Here is a 27,192-nt window from a genome sequence, read left to right on the forward strand (position 1 = left end):
ACATAAACATAATACCCCAAATAAGAGTAGAAATATATATACAGTATAACAAAATTAAATTTGTATCAATAAACCAAAATCTATACCAATGTAAAATATTTTAAGATTAAAGTAGATTCAATAATCTACCCTTTTTCCTATCATTTCTATGTCATATCCCCATTTTTTCCTTTAGAAAGAGATCTTTGAATTTAACTCCTTTGTTTTGCTTAGCTTTTTTTTTTTCTGACTATGACCAATAACAACTTGTAAACCTCCCTCCCCTTAAATGATAACAAGCATCCATAATCCATCTTTTGGAAATGTGGATATTGTGTTTTTTAGACTGCTTCCTGTTGTCTGGGACACTGGTATCTTTAGGGAATCTAAATCTAATCTGTTTGTAGTCAGGATCTTCAGGGGGTCTTCCCCATTTAAACCTGATCCATATCAACCTGGAATGAATCCATAGCTTCTCATCTCCTGTGGAAATACAAACATAACCTCCTCCCCAAAGTAACATATCTTTTGACTTCCATTTTGAAGTCAAGACATTTTTTAAATATATAGGTTGGTTAAATCTAGTAGATTCTATAATCTACTATTTCTTGACAGTTATTGCTTATTCATTAGCAGTCAAAAAATTTAAAGGCAGCACAATAACACACAGGATCTAGACTTCTGTATATTTCCCATCTTTTACATGGCTTTTTTCTTTTATATTATTTTACGACCTTTTTATGCACTTTATTATTTTAAAACTATGTATTTTTATGACTGTCTATATACCCTTTCTTTTCTCTCCCAAGCCTTTGTACATTTTTTAAACACACTGTAACCCGTTTAGAGTTTTTTTCCATCTGAATCTATCTTTACTGAGCATCTGTAACCTTTTCTGTCTGCATGAGCAAAACTTGAAACCCACCATGAAGTGCACCAGTGGAGCTCTTGCTGGTGGATCAAACCCACAGGTAAAGGCTGAGAGACATCTTTGTGTACTGTGGCCCCTTGAGAGACTGGGAATCCTTCATGCACCTTAGCTCATGGCATGCTGGCTGTTGCCAGGAGACGCATCTCTGTGCTATGGCTAGCATGAGAGACATGAGACATGAAAGCTGCGTTTGGCCCCATTTTTGTGTGTTTAGAACCTTTTTAAAGCTTTCTCATGTCTTATGTGCACCACATTCGAAGCCATTTATAGGCAGACTATTCTTTCCCATCCGCCAGTTCCCAAATAACCAACATGGAGACTTAATTATAAATGTTTGGCTGATAGTTTGTGCTTGTTACTAACTAGCTCTTGCAACTTAAATTAACCCATATTTCTTATCTACCCTCTGCCACATGGTGATACCTTCTTTCAATACGGCTTATTTATCTCCTGCTTCCTCTACTTCTTGCTCAAGACTCAGGAGACTCCACCCTTCTTCCCAGCATCCTCCTAGTCTGGGTCTCCCACACAATCTTTTCCTCCTCAGCTTTTGGCCAGTCAGCTTCTTTATTAAACCAATCACAGTGGCATATAGTCACACAGTGTAAAGGAATATTCCACACATCCTCTACCCCCCACTGCCTTCTGCACTTGAATAGCAAAAAGTCCATAATGTTGAAATTTTAGTTTTTGTGAATAAGGAAGAACTATATTATAGCAGGAAGTGGGGCTGAGAAGAACAACTACTGCTTGGTCTGTCTGACACTTACTGAAGTATAATGAAACCAGCCCCATAATTCTAATAAATTCTAATAAGCCCAGTTTTGTGTGATGGGGACTTAGTATGTTGGTTAGATAGATAAGACTTTGAAGGAGAGTGATACTTAAGGGTTTTTATTTCAAAATAAAATGACTAGGATGTGTTGATTACTGTGGTGGGATGGAGCTGAGGACACATCAACAACCCTTGATTTGTAGGCCCTAGCATCTGCCTGCACTGTGACCTTGCAGAAGTCATGTAACTATTTGAACCTCAGATTCCTCCAGAAATTGAGAGTAGAAGAGTAGATTAATTGCTCTCTCTCATCTTTAAAAATGTTTTTGTTTATGACTATTTAATGAAATGCTTGATTGCTAATTGAAGGTAGTAGTGGATCAGTTCCCTTTGGTAGGAAGCGGGAAGGGAAGAAACCGTTTGTGTGAGGTTGGAAATCTTGCGTTATTCCAGGATTCTTACATTGATCTTCCCTTAGAAACACAGTTGCCATTGCTTGAAGTGTAACTTGATAATGTTAAGTCCTAGAAAAGTTCTTCAGTCTGTACTTTACCTTCCAGAAATTCCAGACCTTCCTCTAAAAATTCAGGATGAATAAATAACTAACTGAAAAGAAAAATGGATTTTAGCTCTATGTCTTCTGGTCTACACTGAAGCATGAAAGATCACTGCTCTTGCTATGAAATTGAAGCTGGCTTCAAACTTGCACTCTTCCTGCCTAGCTTTTGATTGTTGGGGTTTCAGGTGTGTGCCACCAAATCCAGCTGTTTCTGTATATTCTTCTGAAAACTCATCCTTATTCCTTAATCATTAAAAATATAATTTTATAGTAGTAGCACGTCATCCAGGAGAGTGAAACCACAGCAGAATGGGGTAGAATAATGAGTTTGTTACTATGTTCTTTCCTTGTAGAAGCTGATTGTATTTGAAAACAGGATAGAAGGAATGCAGATTGTTCCTTCTGTGCATCTAATACTTATGGAAGAAATGGGAGAAATAAAAGGAATGTTTTTTATAACACAATTTTGAATCTGTGTTTGGTATTTTTTGAGGATATGTTTGAAGGTTGGACCTACTAAAGTTGGCAGAAATCTAAGATAATATCTTCCAGCCAGCCTTTCTTACTTGACTTACTAGGGAGGATACTGACATGATAAATTCTGTATATTTTTACCTTAAGCCTTATGAGTTAATTGATAGGTTATTCTAGAGGGAGAACCTTTCAAGTTGGTTTAATTTCCTTCATTTAGCTAAATCTCAAATAGCCACTTCATTATATTTAAGCTTTGCATTCACTCTTAGTTTTAACTCATGTTGACATTTGCCCAAAGTATAAGTTAAATGTTCTATCCACTGTCTTTTAGGAATGTGACTATCATATTTAGCTTCAGGGGCAAAACTTGCAGTCTATAAATAACTTCTGAGTCTGTCAAATTTTTTGTTTAAAAATCACTGTGTAGTTATTTCCTGATCTGTTCAAACTGATCGGTGTTCAAACGGAACAAAATAGTTCATGTTTTTTTTAATACATGCCTTTTTCTTCTCCGTATTTAGTTTTCTTGCAAATTATTTGTCAACTGTTGTGAGAAGTGAATTTGGTAGAATTTCTTATTTCTCTTTGCTTTTGATTGTGGATGCACATGACTGGCTGCTTTAAGTTTCTTTCTCCTTGGTTTCTCTGCACTAATGAGATGTAATCTGGAATTGTGAGCTGACACAAACCCTTCCTCTCCTTGAGGCTGCTTTTTGCCAAGCTATTTGCCAAAGCAGCAGAAAGGAAACAAGAACACCTGTTGGGTAGAACCAGTCCTGTCGACTGAAGTTACCTCTGGGATTGTGAGAGCATGCTGCCCGGATTCCCAGGACACTTTGGGCTTTGGTTTTCACGAACAGAAGTAACTTTAAAACTGAGCAGTGTGTGCTGTTGCTGGTTTTCAGTCAAGGTGTGGGTCCCGACCTTTGCTTGTCTGAAATCTTAGTCTCTGCTGGCCAAAGGAAGGCAGGATCTAGGTTCCCAGTCCTTGCTCCCTGTTGATTGGTTTCTCATAGTTTCTTGGAGAAAATTTATGCCAAGCCTTAAAAAGACAACAACAAAACAAACACCAGTTAACTTGTCCCCACTTTTCCACCACTGTGATCTGTTTACATTTCTGGTCCATCAAACCAAACCTGTTTTGAACATTTCTTTATTCGTGTACTAAAGACAGTCCTTTCTCCAAGAGAATAAACATGAGTTTAATTCCTAAAGTAAAAAGATTTCCCCTGAGGATTAGCTCCTAAGGCCCACCCAGCCTGTTTATACTTGTAACTTGAATGGCAATTTGGGGGAGGAGGAGTTATTGAGATGGTCCTACTTGGAATCTAGCCTGGCCTTAACTCACAGATCCATCTGTCTCTGCTTCCCAAGTGCTTGATTTAAAGGAGTACACCACTATATCCAGCAAAGTTGTGGGGTGGGCGGGTGGGTTTGTTTGTTTGTTTTAGACTGGAGATTGAACCCAGGTCTTCAGGTATATTAAGCACACGCTCTACCACTGACCTACACCTACCTGAATGGCAATTTAAAGCAAAAAAGCTATTCATATAAGCAACCCTCTTCTCTGAACCCAGTATCGATCCCCCCTTTCTCTTTCTCTCTCTCTCTGCACTCCCCTCTTCTTTTCCTTCCCCCCACCCAGCTTTTTAGGAAAGAGGTCTAAGTTGCTTTAAATGGCTCAGAAATGCTTATAACAGGGAATAACATTTCAATATTTTTTGTGACTTAATCCTGATAGAAAGCCACAGTGTGGTGTTTAGATTAAAGACCCCAGCTGGGCATGATTAAGACTCAAGACATCTGGAATACAAACCAGTGTTTCTGAACATTTTGAGGCTATGCTCAGATGCTCTCAAGGAAACTTGGGGTGGAGGGCAGGAGATTGGAAGGGAGGGTACACTAACGGTCTGGTCTCCAAGGACTCTTAAGAGGATGGATGAGAGGGATGTTTCTCTCTACTCCAGAGGCCCTGGAACTTAGGATCTCTTGGACTACACATGCTGTGATGCAACATCAAAGATTAAAAAACAGGCTTTTGAAGAAGGCTAATATTTACTGTGTACTATTTAGCCCCCCAATACAAGCTTGAAAATTTTGGCTGAAGAATAAAAACTTAACCTCAAATACCATCTTTCTGCTAGACCTGTTTTGTAGAAGTCAAAGGAAATTCTCGACAGTGCCTAACGTACTGACCTGTAACACTCTCTGCCAAGAAAACAAAGAAAACTAAGGACACACGCTAGAAGTAACGTTCCTGCAATCTGTCCATCCTCTGCTTATAGCACTCCCCCTAGAAACGATGCTTGGACTGTCACGACCAAATTCACATTCCTTTTCCAACCAAAGACCCTTAACGACACAAGAAGAGCTAGAAAGCTTCATCGAGAGCCCCCAAACATCACCGTCAGCTGGTACACACCGGACATATCTTAAGTCTGTTTTCTGACTTGATTTTCTTCATTTTATGGGAACTTCCAAAAAGCCTGATTTTCCTCCTTGTGTCCTAACAGGCCTTCCTGCTACCTTCCCAGATGGGTAAAACTTTTCCTTACTCTAGGCCTGCCTTTTTCAGTGTCCAGAGATTATCCCCAAGACTTACCCAAATAATAGAGTAGCCTAAGAACTTTCAATAATAGAGAGCCTTGGGCTCCACAGACTTTGCTGTTGAGCCCTGCCTGCTCAGTGTGAAACAACTGAGACCTGGAAAACACGAGACTCTCACATGACCACATTACAGGGTTAAAGGTACTGAGGACAGATGGATAAAAGACAGTTTTCCAGATGTGTTCACTCAAGAGACAGAAACTTGTTTGTTTTTAATGTTTTGTCATATGTGTTTGTTTCCATGTAATTGTTTGTCATGTTAAGACAACATAACTCGGGCTGGAGAGATGGCTCAGAGGTTAAGAGCACTGACTTTTCTTCCAGAAGTCCTGAGTTCAATTCCCAGCAACCACATGGTGGCTCACAACCATCTGTAGTGAGATCTGGCGCCCTCTGCTGCAGACATACATGCAGCAGAACATTGTATACATAAAAAAAAAAAGACAACGTAACTCAGCTCCACCCTCAGAATTTCTCACAATAATTGAGTAAAACACTTGTGGCCACTTAAATTAAAACCAGCAAACAGTAGTATTCAAAATAGCTAGATAGGTGTACTCATTTGATTGTGTATGGTAAAAGTGGTTATGCTTTTAGTTTTAATAACTAGTATCCTAAGGTAAATTTTAACAGCATTAAAAGACAAACCCACTGCCTGTCTACTTGTAATCTCATCTTTCAAAAACAGGCTTTTCAAGTTTCTTATCATTTAAGCTTTAGAAAAAGGAAAGAAAGGACCATGTAGAAACCAATCTGTTGGTTCCTGCTCAGCCTACTTAAAACTTTAACAGTCAGGCTAGGCTCCATGTCTTTAAAAATAAAAACTCATATGCTTTATTTGTATTAAAAGTAATATCTTTAAAAGTACAGATTTGGATTAAGGATGGCTATAAAAGATGATATGATCAGCAGTCTAACTTCCAGATAATACAAAATTTTTGGTAGTTTTAAAAATATCTTTGTATCTGACTATTGGAGTGTATGTGTGTTTATGTGTGCTGTGTTTTTATAATGTTTACATATTACCAGATTGGTTTATAGGTAATTAAAACTGTCAGTGTAGCCCATACTCATTTTCATTAATAAGGTAAATTTTTAAAACAACAAAAAAAAAATAGATAAATAGTCTCGTTGAAATGTTTCTTGGTTAGTCCTTCTCTCAGCTGTGATCCTGTGAGCAGTCTGAAGACTTGCTGGAAAATAAGCTAGCTCTTAGGGCCTGAGGGCTTCTGCTCCAAGGCTTGTCAGGGACAATTACTCTCATCTGGACAATTATCTTCTAGGCTCTGTTATTCCTAAATTAAAATTGAGAAAATTATTTAACACTATGCTTTCAGTTTTTTCTTTCTTTTCCTTTTTGTTTGTTTTTGTTGTTGCTGTTGTTTTGAGACAGGGTTTCTTTTTTGTAGCCCTGGCTATCTTGAACTCACAGAAATCCATCTGCCTCTGCCTCCCAAGTGCTGGAACTTGGGAGGCCCTGCTGCTTTCAGCTTTCTTTAAATAATATATCTAAAAAGGATTTAAATTTTAATAAAATAAATTTCATAGTTTATACTAAGTGTGTTAGGCTTCTAAGGTCTACAGAGAGAGATACAGGACAGGACCCAAATTTACTTGAAAAATCAGTTTTTTCCCAAGCAATAACTAAATTTTAAAGCAAGGTTTGTTTTTCAGCACTTGGTAACTGACCTTCTGGGTGTTGTTCAGTAACCATACTTGAAGGTCTGTGCTAATGTAAAAGTAGACTAAAGAGGCAGCCAGTATTTTAGCTCTTGCCCCAGGGCATCTGCATTCCATCGGATGATGGACACTTTTCACCTACAGCCCTGGTAGCACATCTGTCTTGTTGGTTCAGAGACTGTACTCAAAACCAGAGCACATTCTACAAACAAGAGGGTCAACACAGAGGACGGTATCTCCAGTGCTTCCAAGAGAAAGCACAGAGTCAGCAAGACCTTTACCCATACCAGCTAGTAACATAGATAAGGAACATTAAAGGAGTTGAGGGCTCCTCCCAAGTCCCAAGGTAACCCTGTGGACCAGACCCTTGCCTGGCCTTAACAATAAACAATGAGAAAGTTAATTTGGTTAATTTACATTTGCTTATAAATACCTAACAGAAAAGTAGAAACCAAAAAAAAAAAAAAAAAAAAAAAGAAAGAAAGAAATTATTGGTAATAATACAAAATTAAACTTTAAAAGAAACAGTAGTTCAGGTCTTCTTATACAGGCCTTCCCATTAAATCCTGTCCATGGGCTACTAACATGCCAGGTAGTGTTGGCTATAGCTATAATACGTTCTGTTTATGTGAATCTGTTCAGGTAGATTTGTAAATCTGTCATCTGTGGTTGTAACTTTACTCCATGTTTTGGTTTTCTTCATTATTTTTCTTTTGCTACTGTTGGTACTTAGTGGTTATACCCTCATGTTTTTTCCTTTTAATCTGTTTCACAATTAGATTCTTTGTTCAAGTTGTTCTTTTATATCTCACCATATTCTCAATATATTAACTACCCTTAAGAACAGGCTACAGAGGATGGGTCTTATGAAACAAGATGACCATGTGACTTTCCTGTCTCTCCCCCTTGCTGGGGTCATCAGTTGGCATAATCATGTTGCTCTGACTTAAACTTTGTATGTTAATCATGTAAGATTTATGTCTTCTAGGATATGTGACACTGTCAAACTAAACTCCTGTGAAATGGAGATTACAGTTAGACTTTTTAAGTATGAATGTTTTTCTCGCATGTGTGTAAGTGCATCATGTGTGTGCCTGGTGCTTACAGGAGTGAGAAGAGGGTGTCAGCCCCTGGAATTGGAATTGGCAGTTGCAGCTGCCGTGTGAGAGCTGGGAACTGAGCTCAGGTACTCTGTAAGAGCAGCTAGTGCTCTTAACCATTGAGCCATCTCTCCGAGTATTGTGATTATATTCACTGCCCATTACCCTCTGGTATTCCCCCATTTCCCTCAGAACCTCTTCTTCCTACTTACTTCCCTAGTGGCTCTGTCATCAGAGAGAATACACACCTTTCTCCAGTAACCATTAATAGTTATTAGGTTCTCAAAAAGAACTAAGGTCTGATTGGGCATCTCCTCTGTCCATGGTAGGAAGTTAGAGGGCCCAGTCTTGTGCATGTGTGTGTTCATGGTTGCAGTAGTAATATATCAGATAACAATGACACTCTCCATCCTCTGGCTCTTAAATTCTTTCCACTGTCTTTTGTGATATTCTGTAGGCTTTGGGAGGGGAACTATGGAGATGTCTCGTTTAATGCTGAGTGTGCATCGGTCCCTTATTCCCAGCACCTTAATCAGATGTGAGCCTTTTCACTAACCATCAGCCTCCACAAAAAGGAGCTTCTTCTCAGGCTGAGACTTACATGGGTCTATGAGTATAAACATAAGTATTTAGAAGCCAATCTGACAATATATTCATACAGGGAAACAATGTTAGTATTTTCCTGTTGGGGCCAGGCTCTCCTCAGCTACAGGCTTTTGACCAGGTTTATAGTATTGTTGCTGGATCCTAATGGCTCCTTCGGGAAGGGTGTGAGAAGGCGCAGCGTCAACGACACAGACACGGGGAATCAGTTGAAGGCAAACAGCAAACTTGTTTATTCAGTAACGGGGAAGGCCTTATATACCTTCCTCCCAGCACCCAGTCTGTGTCACAATCTGGTGGCATTGCATGTCTGTCCCTCATTGGCTGGGCACAATCAGGAACTCTGACAGCAACTGTTGCTAGGCCCTCAGGCAGCCCCCAGGTTGGCTCATAAGGAAGTACGTTATGTGCATGCCTTGGCAACTGGTTTGAGCCAATTTCCTTGACCTTATAGGCCTGTCCTACTACATAGTATCAAGTGTGTATTCCCTCCCTTGGAGGCAGACCTCAGATGCAATCACAAAGCAGTTGGTTATCTTTAGAATAGTCACACCACTGTTGCCCCAGTGGATATATCCACTTGATGAGTTAGTGTTATAGTACTTGGCCTATTGCTGATGGGACTGTTGTTGTATTTTCCCCCCAGCAGCCTGCATAGCACCTTCTGGGACTGTGAACACTGCCCAGTGGGGAGAGAGTTTCCAGACCAGTTCTATCTTCATTTCTTTGTGTCCTATAATAAAGAGCACTGTATGGTGTCTTCAGCAACAAGGTCTTACCATCTAGTTTTGGGAGGCAACCAAGAGCAATGGCAATGGCAACAGCCTGTATTTCATGGGGGGTGGGTAGATTTCTTTGGCCAGCAACTTATAGGAAGATATTCTGCACCTGATACTGAGTTCTTATTTAGAAACTTTGTGACATCTGGGAGCAGCATTATCTAACTATGAAAAGTACCTCTGTTCCATGCTCTAAATAATTATTACTTTATTTTTAGTTTATCAAGTAGTGGATTTTTATGTATCTTTTTCATGCATCCTTAGTTTTAATTAGTCTTCCCCTTGCTGATTTTTTAAGAGTATAGTGATTTTTATTTACTGATAACCTTTTTCTCACTTATTCACTGATAAATCTTTTTATAGGCTTCTTTCTAACAGAACTGATAAAATGAATATGTATATAGAATGAATATTATATCATATAATATATAACATTTAATTATGTAATATGTAAATTAATGTTATAATTTAATAGTGTATTACATATATTTTATATAGTGTATATACTATATATATTATATATGATGTTTATACGTTATATGCAATATATAACATTTATATATTTTGATGTTTTATGCATACATACATATATATATATATATGTATATGATTTATTAGAATGGCTTACAGACTGTAATCCAGCTAGTTCAGCGTGGCTGTATCCCAACAGAAAGTTTGAGAATCCAGTGGTTGTTTAGTCCTTGAGAGTGGATGTCTCTCAGCTGGCCTTCAGTAAGCTCTGGAATCCCAAAGGAGTAGGTTCTAATGCCAGCGAAGGAATGAACTTGCCAGTGAGGGGGAAGGCAAGCAGACAAAGAGCTAAAGCTTCCTTCTTCCATGTCCTCCATATAAGCTGCCAGCAGAAGGTGTGGACAGATTGAAGGTGGGTCTTCCCACCTCACATGACTTAATTAAGCAAAATCCCTCACAGTTGTGCCCAGCTATTTGGGTTTTAGTTAAGCCAGATGTTGTCAAGTTGACAGTCAAGAGTAGACATCACACTTTCTTTCTTTCTTTTTTTTTTTTTGTTTTTTTGTTTTTCGAGACAGGGTTTCTCTGTGTAGCTTTGGGCCTTTTCCTGGAACTCACTCGGTAGTCCAGGCTGGCCTCGAACTCACAGAGATCCACCTGGCTCTGCCTCCCGAGTGCTGGGATTAAAGGCGTGCGCCACCACCGTCCGGCCGACATCACACTTTCTTTAGCATACTTCCATTTTGTTAAAAAGCAAAGGCCAGCGAATCTTCACCTTAACTAACCTGGAAATAACAAAATTCTTAAGTCTCTTTGTTGCTGACTGATTTTAATCAGTGGCTTTTTATTTTTTTCTATTTAAGACCTTAGCAAAGCTATGTCTCAAGATGGTGCTTCTCAGTTCCAAGAAGTCATTCTCCAAGAGCTAGAATTATCTGTGAAGAAAGAATTAGAGAAGATACTTACAACAGCAACCTCGCAAGAGTTTGAGGTAAGGGTGTGACAGTGTCTTTTGCTTCGTGTGTCAGCATGCTCAGTTGCTGTGAGTGGCAGTTTCCAGCCTGAAATAAGCGTGGGATGTAATGTGAGAGAGAGAGAGAGAGAGAGAGAGAGAGAGAGAGAGAGAGAGAGTGAGTGAGTTAGCATTGCCGAGAGAGAGAGAGAGAGAGAGAGAGAGAGAGAGAGAGAGAGAGAGTGAGTGAGTTAGCATTGCCGAGAGAGAGAGAGAGAGAGAGAGAGAGAGAGAGAGAGAGAGAGAGAGAGTGAGTGAGTTAGCATTGCCGAGAGAGAGAGAGAGAGAGAGAGAGAGAGAGAGAGAGAGAGTGAGAGTGTGTGTTAGCATTGCCGAACAGCCGAGGATCGTTAATGTTTGCTCATGATAAAGCTACAGTCTTTTTTTTTTTTTTCAAGCTGAGGACATTTCCTGAGTCACCAAAAGAGTATGGACAAAAACCAGACTTTAGTTTGTGTTTTACTATCACTGGGTAGAGAAATGGTTACCGTGTTTGGTGGGATCTGTCAGGCGTTAGTTAGTCTGTTAACTATGTACTCTTCACACCTTTCTCCCAAAGCCAGGTCTAGCAGAATGCTGCTGCCGTGGCAGCTGCCATAGGCGTTTCCCAGAGTTGAGAAGCCTTGCTTTTCTGGTAGCTCGTTATCTTTTATTTTTCAGTTTTAGTGTGTACTTAATGTCTGAGGTTAGCTATGTTTCATTCCTTTTTTGTTCTCTTGGTGACAATTTATTTGCACTCAGAAGTAGTGAAAGATATTGGTATGCAATAGGGAGTGAGTTGAAATTCATAGGAACCAAATATTGTTCAGGTTTATATGATAACTGACTGGTGGGAGATAGGGGAGAAGTTTGGCTTCTGTGTTAAAGAATCATTTAAATATAATTTCTTTTTAGTTTTCTACTTCAGTTTCAAACAGTCCTTAAAAATTTTTCCTATTTTATGTTCTAGTAGTCTAAGAATTTCACTTAAAGGTATTTTTAAAGTATAGTCTGTATCTAGTTTTACTATGTATTAAACATTCCGCTGTTTATAACAATTACTTCTATTTTCATAGCACACTAAAAAAGATCTTGATGGATTTCGGAAGCTATATCATAGATTTTTGCAAGAAAAGGGACCTTCTGTAGACTGGGGTAAAATCCAGAGACCTCCAGAAGATTCGGTAAGTTTTAGATAAAAGTGTAAGAAAAGAAAATTGAAGGTAATTTGGGATGTTGGTGTGACTTTTGTAGGAGGGTTGTGAGAACTTAAAGAACCCTATCAGCAGATACGCTGCTCTCCGTCTGTGTGTGATCTTCACGCCTGTAACCCTGTCGGCCTTACGCCAACCAGCCTAGCATCCCTTTCACTACACTCCCTGCGTCTAGATCTCTGCATGTATTATTTTCTTTCAATGGTATGGGGTCCTCACCTGTCAAAATCCTATGTGTCTTGGAGGACAGGCCTGAGGCCTCACCTGTCATTGGCCCCTAAGCAACACTGAGGAGGTGTATAAAGGGTGGTGTTAGATGTTCAAATCTGAGCTCTACTGCTTTGTTTATGTAAAATGAGAATAATACCAGGTGCTTTGTGAACTTCATGGGTTATTGTGAAGCTTTGTTAAGAGTCTTTAGTAAAATAGAATTCACCTCAAAGCATTTTGTAGAGCTGTTTTTTTTTTTTTTTTTTTTAATACCATGTGTGGTGTTCATTTCTGATGGGGAAATGTCTTTCTGTACACTGTGAATATGTGTTGCTCTGATTGGATGATAAATAAAGCCATTTGGCCTATGGCAAGGCAGCTTAGAGGCAGGCAGGAAATTCAAAGAGAGAGACAGGAAGAAGGAGGGGGAGCCGCCCAAGGAACAACATGTAATGGGATGTGGGTAAAGCCATGGAACGTGTGGCAATACATAGATTAATAGGAATGGGCTAATTTAAGATATAAGAGCTGGCTAGCAAAAGGCTTGAGCCATGGCCATGAAGTCATAATTAATATAAGCCTCTGTGTGTTTACTTGGGGGAAGTGTGTGGGAGAGATTTGGGAAATCTTCCGATTACACATTTCTTATGTGTCTGTAATCTTACTTAATCTAACAGTTTTGAAATATGATTCAGAACAAACTAACTTAAGTCTCATCTCAATGCCTGTGCTTACCAAGTTTTGTTGGGACTCAGGTCCACTCGTGTAAACAGAACCAGCCATAGCAGTTTAAGATGACAGAGTCAACCTTCAGTTTGTTTTCCTAAGGAAAAAGTCATAAATAAGGTCCTGCTTAGGAAATACTCTTATTCCTACATGTGGAAAAGTTCTTAAAATTTTAAATTTATAAATTGCATATATTTGTTTAAAAAAAAAGAAAACCAATCAAACCTAATCTTTAGAGCTGGGCAGTGGTAGTGCATGCCTTTAATCCCAGCATTGGGAGGCAGAGGCAGGAGGATCTCTGTGAGTTTGAGGTCAGCCAGGTCTGCTGAGCACGTTCCAGGACAGTCAAGGTTGTTACACAGAGTAACCCTGTCTCAAAAAAACAAAACAAAACAACAACAAAATCCCTGTTAGCATCTGGACTGTATTCTGTTATATTAACACTAAAGTTAAAACTCCTCTAGGCAACTCGCCAGGAGGAGGAACAGTGCTTGCCGTCAAGTCTGAAGACCCTGAGTTTAGTTCCTAGAACCCACGGTGCAAGGAGAGAATGACCCTGAAAGTTGTCTACCTCTGATCTCTACATATGTGTAATGGTTCGTGTGTTCACACACATGAGTTTACTCACACACAAATAATAATACAGTCAATTAAAAATACCTCTTCTCTGTAATGTCAATTATAATTAGCTAGCAGGGTTTTTTGGTGGGGACCCTAATTTGGTCTTTGTTTTACTTGGCCCTGGAACACTAATTATTATGATTTGTATATTTATTTGCTGTTAGGTAGTAGAACTGATATTTTCTTTCCCAAAGAAAATGAGATAATTCTTCTGTATAGATATGTTCTTAAAAAAGAAAAGAAAAGAAAGAAATGTAGATTCATCCAGTTTTTAAAATTATTTGGGAACAGATCTAACATGATGGTAGATTTAGTTACTTTAAATACTTAGAATTTTTGTTTTAGACTTATTCCTAACTGAATAACCTGAGTTGATTACTATGTGGCAGGCTCTGGCAGGTCCGGCAGTAGACCTGGGAGCCCTGCCGCTACAGAGCCCACACTGTAGAGCCAAGGGCAAGGCACCAGCCCCTCTGTGCAGCAGCCTGTGTTCAGATCCTGGTCCCTGCAGGTGGGTTCCAGTGTCATGCTCGGTGGGTGGTGGGTTAATGCTGAGGGATGAGCCAGCTCTAGAAGCTTGCTGGGACAGTGGCCCTTCACAGTTTCTAACCTGCAGACTGAAGGTCAAGCCTGGTTTACCCAGTGACAGGATTAGCTGGTGGTGTACAACTTGTCTTGTAGTCTCATATGTGCACAGTGAGCCAGAGGATCACTTGATCCTGAGTATAAGGTAAACTTGGGCAACATTCTGAGAACTCATCTTTACATCCCCTCCCTGTACCAAAAAGTAGAAAACATTTCCTTCTATGTTTTACAAGTGCCTGCCTTTATCAAAAAGATTCCACTAAATAATTTCAGAAGAGAAAAGAACCTCAGCTATTTAGTTAGCATAGATTTAGTTCTGAAGTTGTGGTTTTTTTTTTATTATTTAATTCTTTACATCCTAGATGAACTTATTCTTTTGAATAGGAAAGAAAGCATGTGTATTTGTTATTTTCTGGTTCAAGAATTGGCTTTGCTAGTGGAGAAATCTCTGTACTTTGAGAGATCATGATAGATAGTTGGAGTTCTGAAGTGAGGATTGGAGGATGGAGAAGAAGAAAAGCAGATCCATTCTTGGATTTACCCACCCACTTCCCCAGCATCCTGCTGACTCCTTTCTGGAGGCCATGTCCATGTAGTGAGCCATAATTGTTGATGAAAATGCACACTTAGTATGAAAAAATAACAAATAGAAAAGACATTCTGCATAAGATGCCTTCTGTGTGGTCTTGTCTTTGGGTCTCTAAAAGTGTAAGTTTCCACTTTGAAATGTCCTTCAAAAGAAGCCTGTCCTGATGTGCACTTGTGACCCCACTTGCTGTGATGTCAAGGATTGTTGGATTGCAGAAGCAAAATGTCTTTGCACTTCTTTGCCTCGGTGTAGTTTTGCTACCAACCTTTGCAGTGTTCATGGGTTACTATTCTTTCACCTGGTTCTTCACCCTCCCCACCCCCAAAATAAATTCTTAGGTTTTAGAGATGATGAGAGACACGGTTTTCCTTTCAAAATATAATTTCTATATAGTCAACATGCTTTTCTTTAAAGTACAGGTAATAATTATCTTTCTGGCCAAATAGAAATTTACCCTGGGAAAACTACCATTTAGAGTGACATTGTTAATATCAATCTAGCTTCAAAGTTGTGTACATAAACACTGTCATCCAAAGCTCTTTGGTATTGTGTATGTGATTGTGTATACGTGGGCGTATGTGCAGGTGTGCACAACTGTATGGAGTGAAGAGGACAGCTCTCTCATGCCACCTTGTGGGATCAGGAGGTTGAATCCAGGTGGTAGTCCAGTGTGCTAGCACTTCCACACACTGAGCCATCTTGCAGGCTTGCACCTGGTCTTGTACAGTTTGGAGTATTGCCATAGTTATAAATAAAGTTTCATTGAACTACAGAGACATAGATCTCTTGTCTGTAGCTCCCGTCTTGCTATAATTGCACAGTTGAACAGTTAAAATGGGGCAATATAGGTTATTGTAATACTTAAAATATTTAGCGGCTGAGAAACATCTAATAAAAGCTGATTGATTACAGCAGGTTCAGGCTCTACAACCAGGGGTGGGTACAATCTTTTTTGTGGAGCATGTGGAATTTGTATATAAAACATATGTTCCTTGTCCTTTTGAAGAGCCATGTGTAAAAGCATTAAAGCAACCTCTGTAGGATTTTTAGATGTAATTTAGGCAATACCCATAGGTATCTTAAAAAATTGTAAAAGGGGATCTTTTGGATAATAATTACCTATAAATCCCAAGTAACATTCTAATGCAACCTGTCAATTATTATCAGTGTGGAACAAATAACTTGCATTTTATTTAGTGGCACAATGATTTCTGTAGGCTCTTTGCCAATAAGTTGTTTAAGACATGTCCTTCTCACCAAGTGCTGGGATTACAAGCGTAAGCCACCACTGTCCTGCTTTCCTATAGCTTGCTAATAGCTCTGACCCCTGGGCAACTTTATTTATTAACATACAAATAACATTTTAATACAAATAAAATATCATCATATGGCCGGGCGTTGGTGGTGCACGCCTTTAATCCCAGCACTCGGGAGGCAGAGCCAGGCGGATCTCTGTGAGTTCGAGGCCAGCCTGGGCTACCAAGTGAGCTCCAGGAAAGGCGCAAAGCTACACAGAGAAACCCTGTCTCGAAAAACAAAAAAAAAAAAAAAAAAAAAAAAATATCATCATATATAATGGTAATTTGGGTTCTTAGCCACCCTAGATCCTAGCTGGGGGAGGCCCTGGCCATGCAGATAATGCAAAGGTCACCTAGACTATGAGCCACCTCTGGTCCTGCCTATGTGAGCTTAGTATGGCCTGGCCGAACAGGTAGCAAAAATCACCAGGTTATTAACCACCAGCTGCCTTGGTGGGAAAACAGGTTTTCCATTTCTCCCTTTGAAAAGACAACTCTATTGTTAAACATTCCTGGTTTCCTTGGTGCTAATCTGTGAGGGCAAGGACCTTTATATTCAGTGTGTGTGTGTGTGTGTGTGTGTGTGTGTGTGTGTGTGTGTGTGTGTGTGTGTGTCAGACAGAGACAGAGACAGAGACAGAGATGGAGGGAAGAGGAAAAGAGGGAGGAAAGGAGAGACAGAGACCACTTGAGATCATAGTGTTCATGAGTAGGGCAGGCAGAGGACAGCCTCCAGCATCAGCCCTGATCTTCACCTTCTACCTTGGTAAGAGAGGGTCTCTAGTTTTTTTCACTACCTACCCAGACTAGCTGGCCCACAGACTTAGGGGCCAGCTAGTTTCTGTTTCTCATCTCCAAAGGAGCATGTCCAGACACCCAATTGTGTCTTTCACGTAAGAAGTTTATATCAGACAATTGAAAAATAAAAATGGCTGTGTAGTTCTTCTGTCCTATGTCTGCATCTCTAATAGAATGATGAGGGAATTTCCACTGATACTGGGAGATTTTTTTTTTTTTTATTAAAGCAAAGTGAGCAGCCCATACCTACCGATTACCCTTTATGCCCTGAAATTCCTTAGGGGAATCTTAACTAATTCTTCTTTGGGGGCGTGGGCTTCTTTAGTTTTGAACAACTGAGTATCTACCTGCTCCATTTTATAGCCAAGATAAAAACAGAAGTTTACACTAGGCACCCCAACTTGGGAGATCTTGGTGGGAATTACAAGCCCTCTATAACACTTGGAATTAAGTATATATATATTTTTATAGTAGACTGTCAGTGCTGTCATATTCTCAGAGGAGAACATGACCTGTAAAAATTAAGATCTGCTTTCTTGCAGACATGGTGGCACACACCTTTAATTCCAGCTCTTAGGAGGCAGTCAGTAGATTGTACAAGTTCAAGATTTGCCTGCCTACAATAGTGAGTTCCAGGTCAGCCAGGATTCCATAGTACAGCCTTGTCTCAAACCAGAACAGACTGAACTGCTGTCTTAGGATGTCACGCAAGCAGTGAATAGCAGGTGCCTCCTCCTTGACCATCACTGTCTAGATTCTAGAACTACAAAACCAATAGAGATGTCTTCCTTCCAGCACACCCTGCCCCCTGGTTTTTAGAGAACTTGAGTCCAGAAATGGCTAACTGCAAAATAATGCACCGTGAAAACCAGAAGTTGCTCTAGAAGCACGTAACTGACATGGGTATGAGAAAGACTTTCTGGTCTCGGGTAATCTTGAGGCAGACTTCTCTGGGATTGAAAGGCTAATCAAAAAGGAATAAAAGCTGTGAACGAAAGAGTCCAAAAGTAGGGCGTAAGTTACTCACATGACGTTCTTTGTGGGGGACTTATCATGTGGCAGATACATCTTTCTCTGTGTCTAGAGTTCCTTCGACCTCCATTGCCAGTCTTGTTCACCGGCCTCAGCCCTTCTCTGGGTGGCGTGCACCAGGGCGATGTCACAAACTAATTTCCATTTACGAAAGAGGAATGGTGGAACATTAAACAAGTTTGAACAGCATGTGCCCTTGTATATTTCACATAGTTGTATTAGATTTGGCAACTTGGTCAAGCATTGTTATCAGCATCTTAGCTATTTAGAGCTTTTTAAATGTTAGATTTATTAAGGTACAAGCCCCTTTAAGCGCTTCTTTCTAGGCCTCTGGTTCTAACTTCATCTCTTCTTAAACACACAGGCTAAGTCGGTTGTATCGTGTCAGAATGTTGCCTTTTCCTTTCTTCAGACCATTCCTAAGGGATAGGTTGGTTTGCCTAGGCTCCAACCTCCCTTTTACGTCACTTGACCTTTCTCTTAGGTCAGTGGCTCTCAGTCACCTGTGGGTCACGACCCCATGGAGGGGGGCGAACTACCCTTTCACAGGGGTTGCCTAAAAGTATAGGAAAACACCGATATTTACATTATGGTTCGTAACAGTAGCAAAATTACAGTTATGAAGTAGCAAGCAAAATTAATGTTATGGTTGGGGTCACCGCAGCGTGAGCCATTAAAGGGTCACAGTGTTAGGAGGGTGGAGGACCACTGTCTCAGCTGTTGCTCATGTACACGGAGTTAGTTGCCCTTTAGTTTTCCAGAGAGCTCTTTCTGTAGGCTCTTCCTGTTTCCTTTCTCTCCGTCTCCAGCTTTCCAGGCCTGCTTCCACAGTGTGAGTTATATAATTAAACTAACAGTATTCCTTACATGCTTTAGTTAGTTGAAAATTTTCAGTTTAAAGCTAATATACAGTGTAAGCTGAACCAGGTTCCAGGTGCCACTTGTATTTGTCAAGGAATTTGTGTAGGATCATCTAGTTAGTGTAATTCCTTCTCCAAAGGTAGCTGCTGGGGTGGTGTGATGGGGGAGAGGCAAGGTGACTTCAGTAAAGAGCTCGCAGATTCTGACTCAAGAAAGTGGTCTGTCCACCCAGGTATTCTCTTACCATTTTTTCCACCTTCTTTAATCAGACTTTGTCCTTTCTAATCCATACTCAAGTGGAATGTTCTTTGTAAACTACCACCTTACCTGATAAGGATATGAGCCAGATGCCTCACATGGTTGACTGGTTTTATGACTTTAGCTCCATTTGACATCTATAAAAAGGTGATGCATATACCTTTTGTCATGTTTAAGTGATTTTTATTTACCACCTGTATATATTACTTTTATGTTTTCTGGTTAAAAAATGTCCGGACTCCTTTTAATCTCCGAGAATTTCTATACAAATTTGTGAGTTCAGTACGGTGTAGGGGTTGGGTTTCCCTCCTGGTTTACCTTTCTGCTTTCTAGAACCTTGCCATCTGTAAAGCGTTGCTTTTTATTTAATTTTGGTCTTGTCATCCTGGTTTTTATCATCATCTCTTCTGTAGTTTACTAGTTTAAAGTACACAGGAGTTTTCCAATTTTACATCTCTTCAGTGTTTTGAAATTGCTCCCATTTTTAATAGGATAGCAGTAGGTGTGAGGGTTTGAAAGGTGTCAGCGGTAGGAAACAAAGTACTATAAACTGAATTGAGCAATTGACAATGTTTTGTTTTGTTTGTTTGTTTTTGCTTTGTTTTGTTTTTTGAGACAAGGGCTCTCTATGTAGCCCTGGCTGCCCTGGAACTAGTTCTGTTGACCGTGCTGGCCTTGAACTCACAGAGATCTACCTGACTTTGCCTTTGTTTTTAAATAAACAATTTTAGAACAGTTTGACTTATAGAACAGTTTTAAAGATTCACTTTGTTTTTAACTAGGAAGATAATGGAGCTATCCAAGCTAATTTTTATTGTCTGTATCACTTTTAAAGCCTCTGAGTCACAAAGGGCATAATATAATTATTGTACTGAATAGAATTCCTTTTCAAAGTTCAGAACAAATCATCTAAAAGAAGAAACATGGATATGTCAGAGGGTACCTGTGACTAGACTAACTATGGTAACCGGTGGGAGCAGGCCATGAATGGAGATTGTTATTTACAGACAGGCTTGTTTAAGACAGTTGTCTTCATGGTGCATCATCCTAAAGCCCTTGGAGGATGATGAGGTGTTCTGTGTTATCAGGAGAGCAGGAAACACCATTTCAAAGGTGTTTGTTTTGTTTTTTATTTCCAACTAAGCCAAAGGTTAGTTCCCTCCCTCCCTCCCTCCCTCCCTCCCTCCCTCCCTCCCTTGACAGTTGTGCACATGTGTAAAATGCATCCTGGTCACTCCTTTCCACACCCCACATACCCTGTCCCACTCGCACATTCATGGCTTTTGGCTCTGTTTGTGACTCATTTGGTTGAGTCAGGGCCGTCTGTGTGACTGATGGGGGACAGTAGGGTCACCAGTGGGTAGATAACTGAAGGCAGGGACTGCGGCCCAGAGTCTTCCAGGAGGAAACGGTTTGGCAGTGAAAGTTAGAGCCCCTTGTCCTCATCCATCTGTGCTTGGCTGTCAATGAGTTCATTCTTGTGCAGACTGAGTGCAATCATTCCCCGTTGTTTAAAACTGGCTGGGTGTTGCCAGTAGGTGGCCTTTAGAAGCCCTTCTCTCTGTCTTCCCGCGCGCTCTTAGATTCTTTCCACCATCTCCTTTTCTGCATCGTTCCCTGAACCCTGAAGAGGTGATACAGCATCATGTTTAAGGCTGAACCCTCAACCACCACTGTTCTCGGGATCTTAGATAGCAATGAGTTTGTCCATCCACCGCAGTTCACTGAGAGCTTTCTCTGACTAAACTTAGAGTGATAATTGTCTCCGTATGCATAGAAGACACTTCCATGTTATGTCAGTCTAGCCAACAGTAGAATTAAGTCACATCCTGTTCATGGCCTCTGACCTCCCTAGCTATGAGTTTTTGAGCAGTTTTACTGTATGACTTAGGATTCCTTGCTGAGGAAAGGGCCTCAAATACAGTCAGAGAATAGTTGTTTACCCCACTAACAGTCTTGGTGCTCTTCTCTTGCACAAATAAACATGTTTTGGCCTGGCAGGCCAAAACTCATAGTTTATAGAGTTAACAGATAGGATCATTGATGTGTTTTCCTGCCCAGCGCCATCGACACAGTGAAAGCTAGCTGTCAGGGAGGAAGGTCAGTTCCAGTTTGTGCAACCAAGACTGTCTAATGTTGTCAGCACCAGGGCCTTACTACCATCTAGTTCTGGTGGGCAGCCACGAAGGGATGGCAAGAGTCTGTATTGTTTGGGGTCTTCTATGGTCTCTCTGACCAGTAAATCATGAAGGAGGTGGCCCACTGTCTTAGTCAGTGTTCTATTGCTGTGAAAAGATACCATGACCATGGCAACTCTTAGAAAGGAAAAGCATTTAATTGGGGTTTGTGTATAGTTTCATGGTGGGAAGCATGGCAGCATGCAGGCAGACATGGTGCTGGAAAAGTAGCTGAGAGTTCTGCATCTGGATCCACAGACATTAGGAAGCGGGGCAGATACTGGACATGGCTTGGGCTTTTGAAACCTCAGAGCCCACCTCCAGTGACGTACTTCCTCCAGTAAGGCCAAACCTATTCCAGTAAGGCCACACTTCCTAATCCCTCTCAAGTAATGTCATTCTCTGCTGACTAAACATTCAAATATAGGAGCCTGTGGGGGCCATTCTCATTCAATCCACCGCACTCACACCTTGCATTAAGTTACATTTATTAACATGTAATTTACAGCAAGGTTTAAAAATTAAGTTAAAGCTTAAAGTTTTAAGTGAAAATACATGAATTGGCTTATGTACTTTGCTTAAAGACATTCCTATTGTGAATGAAACTAAGGTGGTTTTGTGAAGTTTCTTGTTTAGTTTTAGGAATTAGAAGAGTGTACTAATAAGCAAAAGTCAAGATTAGAAACATTTTGGCCCTAAGTAAGGCACAGTTCATTTATTGTTTTTAACATCCTTGTTTGAATCATATTTAGGAAAATAACACATTATCTCTGTAGGCAATTTTGAGTTTATCAATTGAAGTTCCCTTATTATCTCAGTCAGCAGGAAAAGAAAAATAGATCCCAGGGCAGGTGACTTCTCATGACCTCTTAATCTTCCGTTTTTCTGTCCTGCTTCAGAAAAATGCTTATTATACAAAAGAGGAAAATGAAGTTCAGAATAATTTGCTTAGGAAAGAGAATCCAGTTGCAAACTAGATCGTTCATCAGACTCCTCAGATCTGGTTCTTTGGTGTCCTCTAGTAATGTTAAAGGAGCCTTTTATGTCTGAGCACACTGTGGAATGTACTCCGTGAGGAGCTTATCAACAAGTGTAGTGGTAACTGTAGCCAGAAACAAAGGCTACCCATTAATGTGACAGGCATTGCTCTCAGCGTTTCACATTGCTTCCTTGGCGGTCCTCAGGCAGCCTTAGCTCTGTTATCCCTGTACGTGATAGATAGGCTTAGAGGCAGTGAGGAGTTGAGAGACGCCAAGATTTTCTGAGTTTGTAAGCCAGAAATGAGGCTCAGATCTGCCTGAGCCTATCCTCTTAACAACCATCTATGTCATAGGACAGACACCAGTTGCTGTAGGTGTTTGAAGGGAGCTTGAAGATGCTTTGACATGGCGCCTTGTCTTCATTTCTCCATCTGTCTTTGAGTAAACCATAGAGTACACTCTTCTCCATTAGGACTTCCAGAAATGCATTTAACAAATACTCAGTAGTTACTGTGTGGTAGACATTTATCTGAGCATTGAGCTACACTCATGGAACTGCTTTCAAGTGGGCCAGGATGAGGCAGGAGGCAGTCTGTGGTGGTTTGAATGAGATGTTCCCATAGTCTTGGGTGTGGTGGTATTGTGTTCCCCAAAATATTGTGTACCCGGGCATTTGAATACTTGATCCCCAGTTGGTGGGTGTTAAGGAAGGCTTAGGAGGTGTGGCCTTGCTGGAGGAAGTTCGTCACTGGGGTAGGCTTTGAGGCTAACAGCCTCCTGCCATCCCCAGTTCCTCCTTTTCTTGCGGTTCCACATGTGAGCTCTCTCTCGCTATTCCTGCTGCCATGCCAGCCTGCTGCCATGCTTCTCCACCACCATGGTGATGGACTCTTACGCCTCTGGAACTGTAAACCCGAGCACACCCTTCTGTGAGTTGCCTTGGCCATGGTGTTTTATCACACAGCCAGTGCGCAGGCTGGCTGACTAACTTCCTGTCACTGTTGTCTTGGCCCAGTCGCACCTTCAGCAGTCAGCATCTTGGTTTACGTTTTTTGTTTTTTTCTTCTGGTTTATCTGTACACTCTGTGAGACTGTCGGATAGCCACTGCTTTATTTTACTTACTGTGAGTGCAGAGATAAAGTTAGTAGCTTGTACAGAGTGTCCAGTTCTGTAGAGCTTTTCAGACTTCTCTGTAACAGCATCCACAGAAAATGGGTAGAGTGGATGTCGGTGACGGCCTTGTGGTGATGAGGACCATTTCTGTTTCAAGTTCTGCTTAGCTTCTTCAGAGCTAAGGGGATCAACAGACTGGCAAATAGCAAAGCAGTTTTCTGGTTTTCTGGGAAGATGTTTGCACAAAGGTAGGTGATATGTTATACACCTCAATAAATTTATCTGGGGGTCAGGGAACAGAACAAGATTAGACATAGAGGCCAGACAGTGGTGGCACACACCTTTAATCCCAAGATTTGAGATCTCATGTCTTGCTTGGGAAAGACACACGCCTTTAATCCCAGGAAGTGATGGCAGGAAAGGGAGGTAAATAAGGTGTGGGGACCAGGAACTAGAGGCTTTTGAGCAGTTCAACTGAGATCCATTAGGGTGAGGACTCAGAGGCTTTCAGTTGAGGAAGCAAGGTCAACAGAGGAGCTGGTGAGGTGAGATTGCCTGTGGCTGTTCTGTTTCTCTGATCTTGCAGCTTTCACGCTAATCTCTGGCCCCAGGTTTTTATTAATACCTTTTAAGATTTGTGTTACAGATAGGCGTATTGGCATAACAGCTGTGGAGGCTAGTTCAGGAGGCACTTAGCAACTCCTTCCACTCAGGAAGGAGTGCTCGTTATTTCTGAAGACTTGTAGCTACTCTTTATGATGCACAAGGCCTCTCACCAGAGTGAGCGCTATCCTCACTAAAACTTGATTGTCTTTGTTTTCAAACCTGTTTATGTAGCTTATCTTTGTTGTAATGAAATAATGGGACTAATTATATATAAACCAGTGAAGTGGGCTTAAAAATTACTACTTTAAAGCTAAGTTGAATGTTTTGGAAAAGCAGGATAAAGGTAAATTGCAAATAAAAATTGTAGGAGCTAGTGCGGGTAGGGAGGGAGCATGTAGTCCCGGTCATCTTGTGTTTGCATATGTGAGTCCGTTGGGGTATGGGGTCAGTCTCCAGGAGCAGCCAGCCAGACCATAGCAGAGTGTTGGTGAAACAGCTGAGACAGAAGATTCTGCAGGTCCAGGCCGTTTCTTCTGAGTGCAGCTCATTTTCAGATGTCTTAGTTCTTGGTCCCTGCTGTATCTTAGGATAATATCTTAGTGAATAATTGTGTTTATTTGTAAAAAGGTAAATGTGTCTAAAATTTTCTTAGTTCTACCTAAACTTTTTGCAGTTAGCTGTCTACCTGTCTAGGATGTTTTAGATGTGGTTGAAGAAGGCAGCTGTTAAGTTGGGAATGCTGAGCAAATTGGTGATAAAAATGTGACTTTAGAGCTGAGACTTAATGTGTGAGTGTTCTGAGTCAGGGATGGCCACTGTAAGTTTTAGAGAATGAAGTATGCAAAAACCCAAAGATAGGAGAGGGCAGAAATATTTAGAAATTAGTTTATAGTACTTCTGGAGCACTAAAAATGGAGATGAGGTAGGAACAGTAAATAGGCTTGTGTCTGCTAACTCAGACATGATCTCAAGAGAGATCATTTCGACTAAACTAGGAAAATAACAGAAGACATCAAAGGTAGGAGGTCCTGAGCCTTACAGCAGTCAGGATAGGAGACAGATGGGTAGTGGCTATATTCTGTTATCTTTTGCTGTTTGGTTTTGTGAGACAGATTTCACTGTGTATCTCAGCCTGGCCTGGAATTTGAGACCCTCCTGCTGCTGGCTCCCCAGTGCTGAGAGCAGAGGGGGGTCACCACACCTAGCTTTGGTGTGTGAGTGTTGTGTGTGCTGGTGCTTGTATGCATGTGTATACTAGGCCAGAGGCTGATGTCAGGTGTCGTTCTCAATTATTTGCCGCCCCCCCCCCCCCTTTTGAGACAGAGTTTCTCACTGAAGCTATCTCATGGATTTGGCCAGACTAGCTGGGCAGCAATCCCTAACAATCCTCCTGTCTCCACCTCCTCAGTACCGGGGTTACAAGTGTGCACTGCCACACCTGGTGTTTACTTCAGGGTTGGAGATGGAAATTCAGGTCTTCAGTTCCGCCCAGAAGGTGTTTAACCCCTTAGCCATCTCCCCAGCACTCAGCTTTGACTTTAAAATCATCCTTTTTCCTCTGGCTGACTAATCTACCGTTTGGTTTCTATATATTAATGACTTTGTATAATATTCATTTTTGTAGTTTTTGGATCCCTAATTTCCTGATAGTGAGTTGTAATGTTCCCAGTCATGTGTCAGCAGGAATCTAAGAAACTATGTGTTGTTCAGTATAAATCACTAAAATATTTTTCATTACCAAAACCATCTACATACACATACTGAATTGATTTTGTGTTCAGCACATAACAACACTTTTTTCTACTTTGGCAGTAATGCCAGTGAGATAAAAACAAACGATTCCAGAGATACAAATCCTAGTTCATTAATTCTTTCCTTGTAACATTAGGTGGTTCACTTGCTTGCTTCAGGTCTCAGTTTTCTCACTCATATAAAAAGATAGAACAAAGTTCCTATTGTATGAGTTTTCCCTAAGATTGTTAATAATGCATGTACAAGTGTTTTCTTATAGCAGGCCTTCGGCCAAAGGTCCATAGACGTTTGCTGTTTTCTACATCGGTGCATTTATTTTGGGTATACATGCGTGGGTGGGTGTGTATGCCGCTGCATCTGTGCGGCAATCAGAGTATCCCTTAGGGGTGGATTGCAGAAACTGAACTCAGGCTATACACAGCCTTGCTAGCAAGCACCTTCACCACTGGGCCATCCCACCAGTCCCGTTTGTGTTTTTGTTACATCTTCAACAGTGTGTATGAAGGAAGCTCCTAGATGGTGGGTAGCATGCTGGGCACAGTCAAATGACTAGAGATTGGGGCTGTCCACCAGGACGGTGAAGAGGTGTTGGAGAGGCAGGAAAGAAGGAGAAGCAAAGAGACTTTTCTGTTGTTGTTGTTGTTTTTTGGTGGGGGTGGTTTTTGCTTTTGTTTGCTTGCTTGCTTACTTTGTTTTCTTTTGTGGGGAGGCAGCAGGGATGAGGAGAGGATATGGGGGACCAGGAGGTGAGCAGAACTGGGGTACGTGATGTGAAACTCCCCGAGTCAATGAAGAAGTTGTAGAAAAAGACTGGGACAGTCAAATGGCCCAGCAGTTAGGAGCACACATTGCTCCTGCAGAGGACCTGAGTTTGCTTCCTGGTACCCAGCTGCCTGTAACGCCAACTCCAGGGCATCTGACACCTCGGCCTTTGTCATCTGCACTCAGCTGTACACGGTACCCCACAGACACAAACACAAGCACCTCATTTCAGTTATCAATACATCTAAAGAAGGGGTTAGAGATAGTGTCCGAGTGTCTGTGTGTTTTCTTTTTATATTTTCTGATTTGTATCTTTGGTTATAAATATTAAGTATAGGGCTGGAGAGATGGCTCAGAGGTTAAGAGCACTGCTTGCTCTTCCAAAGGTCCTGAGTTCAATTCCCAGCAACCACATGGTGGCTCACAACCACCTGTAGTGAGATCTGGTGCCCTCTTCTGGCCTGCAGGGGTGTGTGCAGACAGAACACTGTATACATAATAAATAAATAAATCTTTTAAAAAATTTAAATAAATAAATAAATATTAAGTATATGTGTTACCAGTATACAGAATTTGTATACATTTATAAATGATATTTTAAAAATGTTTTTTAGCAAAATTTCTATCAACTAGATGAACTGTCATTACATCCCTGTAGTT

At 40.8% G+C, this 27,192-nt stretch overlaps 1 protein-coding gene across 2 annotated transcripts in view; it reads left to right on the forward strand.

The window, feature by feature from the left end:
- Ugp2 (UDP-glucose pyrophosphorylase 2) overlaps nucleotides 1-27,192 on the forward strand; it is a 62,766-nt gene that overhangs the window by 11,861 nt on the left and 23,713 nt on the right. For both annotated transcript variants that reach the window (XM_028876328.2, XM_028876327.1), the window contains exons 2-3: nucleotides 10,822-10,949; nucleotides 12,026-12,133. In XM_028876328.2, coding sequence (XP_028732161.1) covers nucleotides 10,836-10,949; nucleotides 12,026-12,133 — 222 coding nt within the window. In that variant the 5' untranslated portion in view covers nucleotides 10,822-10,835. The remainder of the gene's footprint in view (nucleotides 1-10,821; nucleotides 10,950-12,025; nucleotides 12,134-27,192) is intronic.

Source organism: Peromyscus leucopus, chromosome 10, assembly GCF_004664715.2.
Source record: "Peromyscus leucopus breed LL Stock chromosome 10, UCI_PerLeu_2.1, whole genome shotgun sequence".
Taxonomy (NCBI): domain Eukaryota; kingdom Metazoa; phylum Chordata; class Mammalia; order Rodentia; family Cricetidae; genus Peromyscus; species Peromyscus leucopus.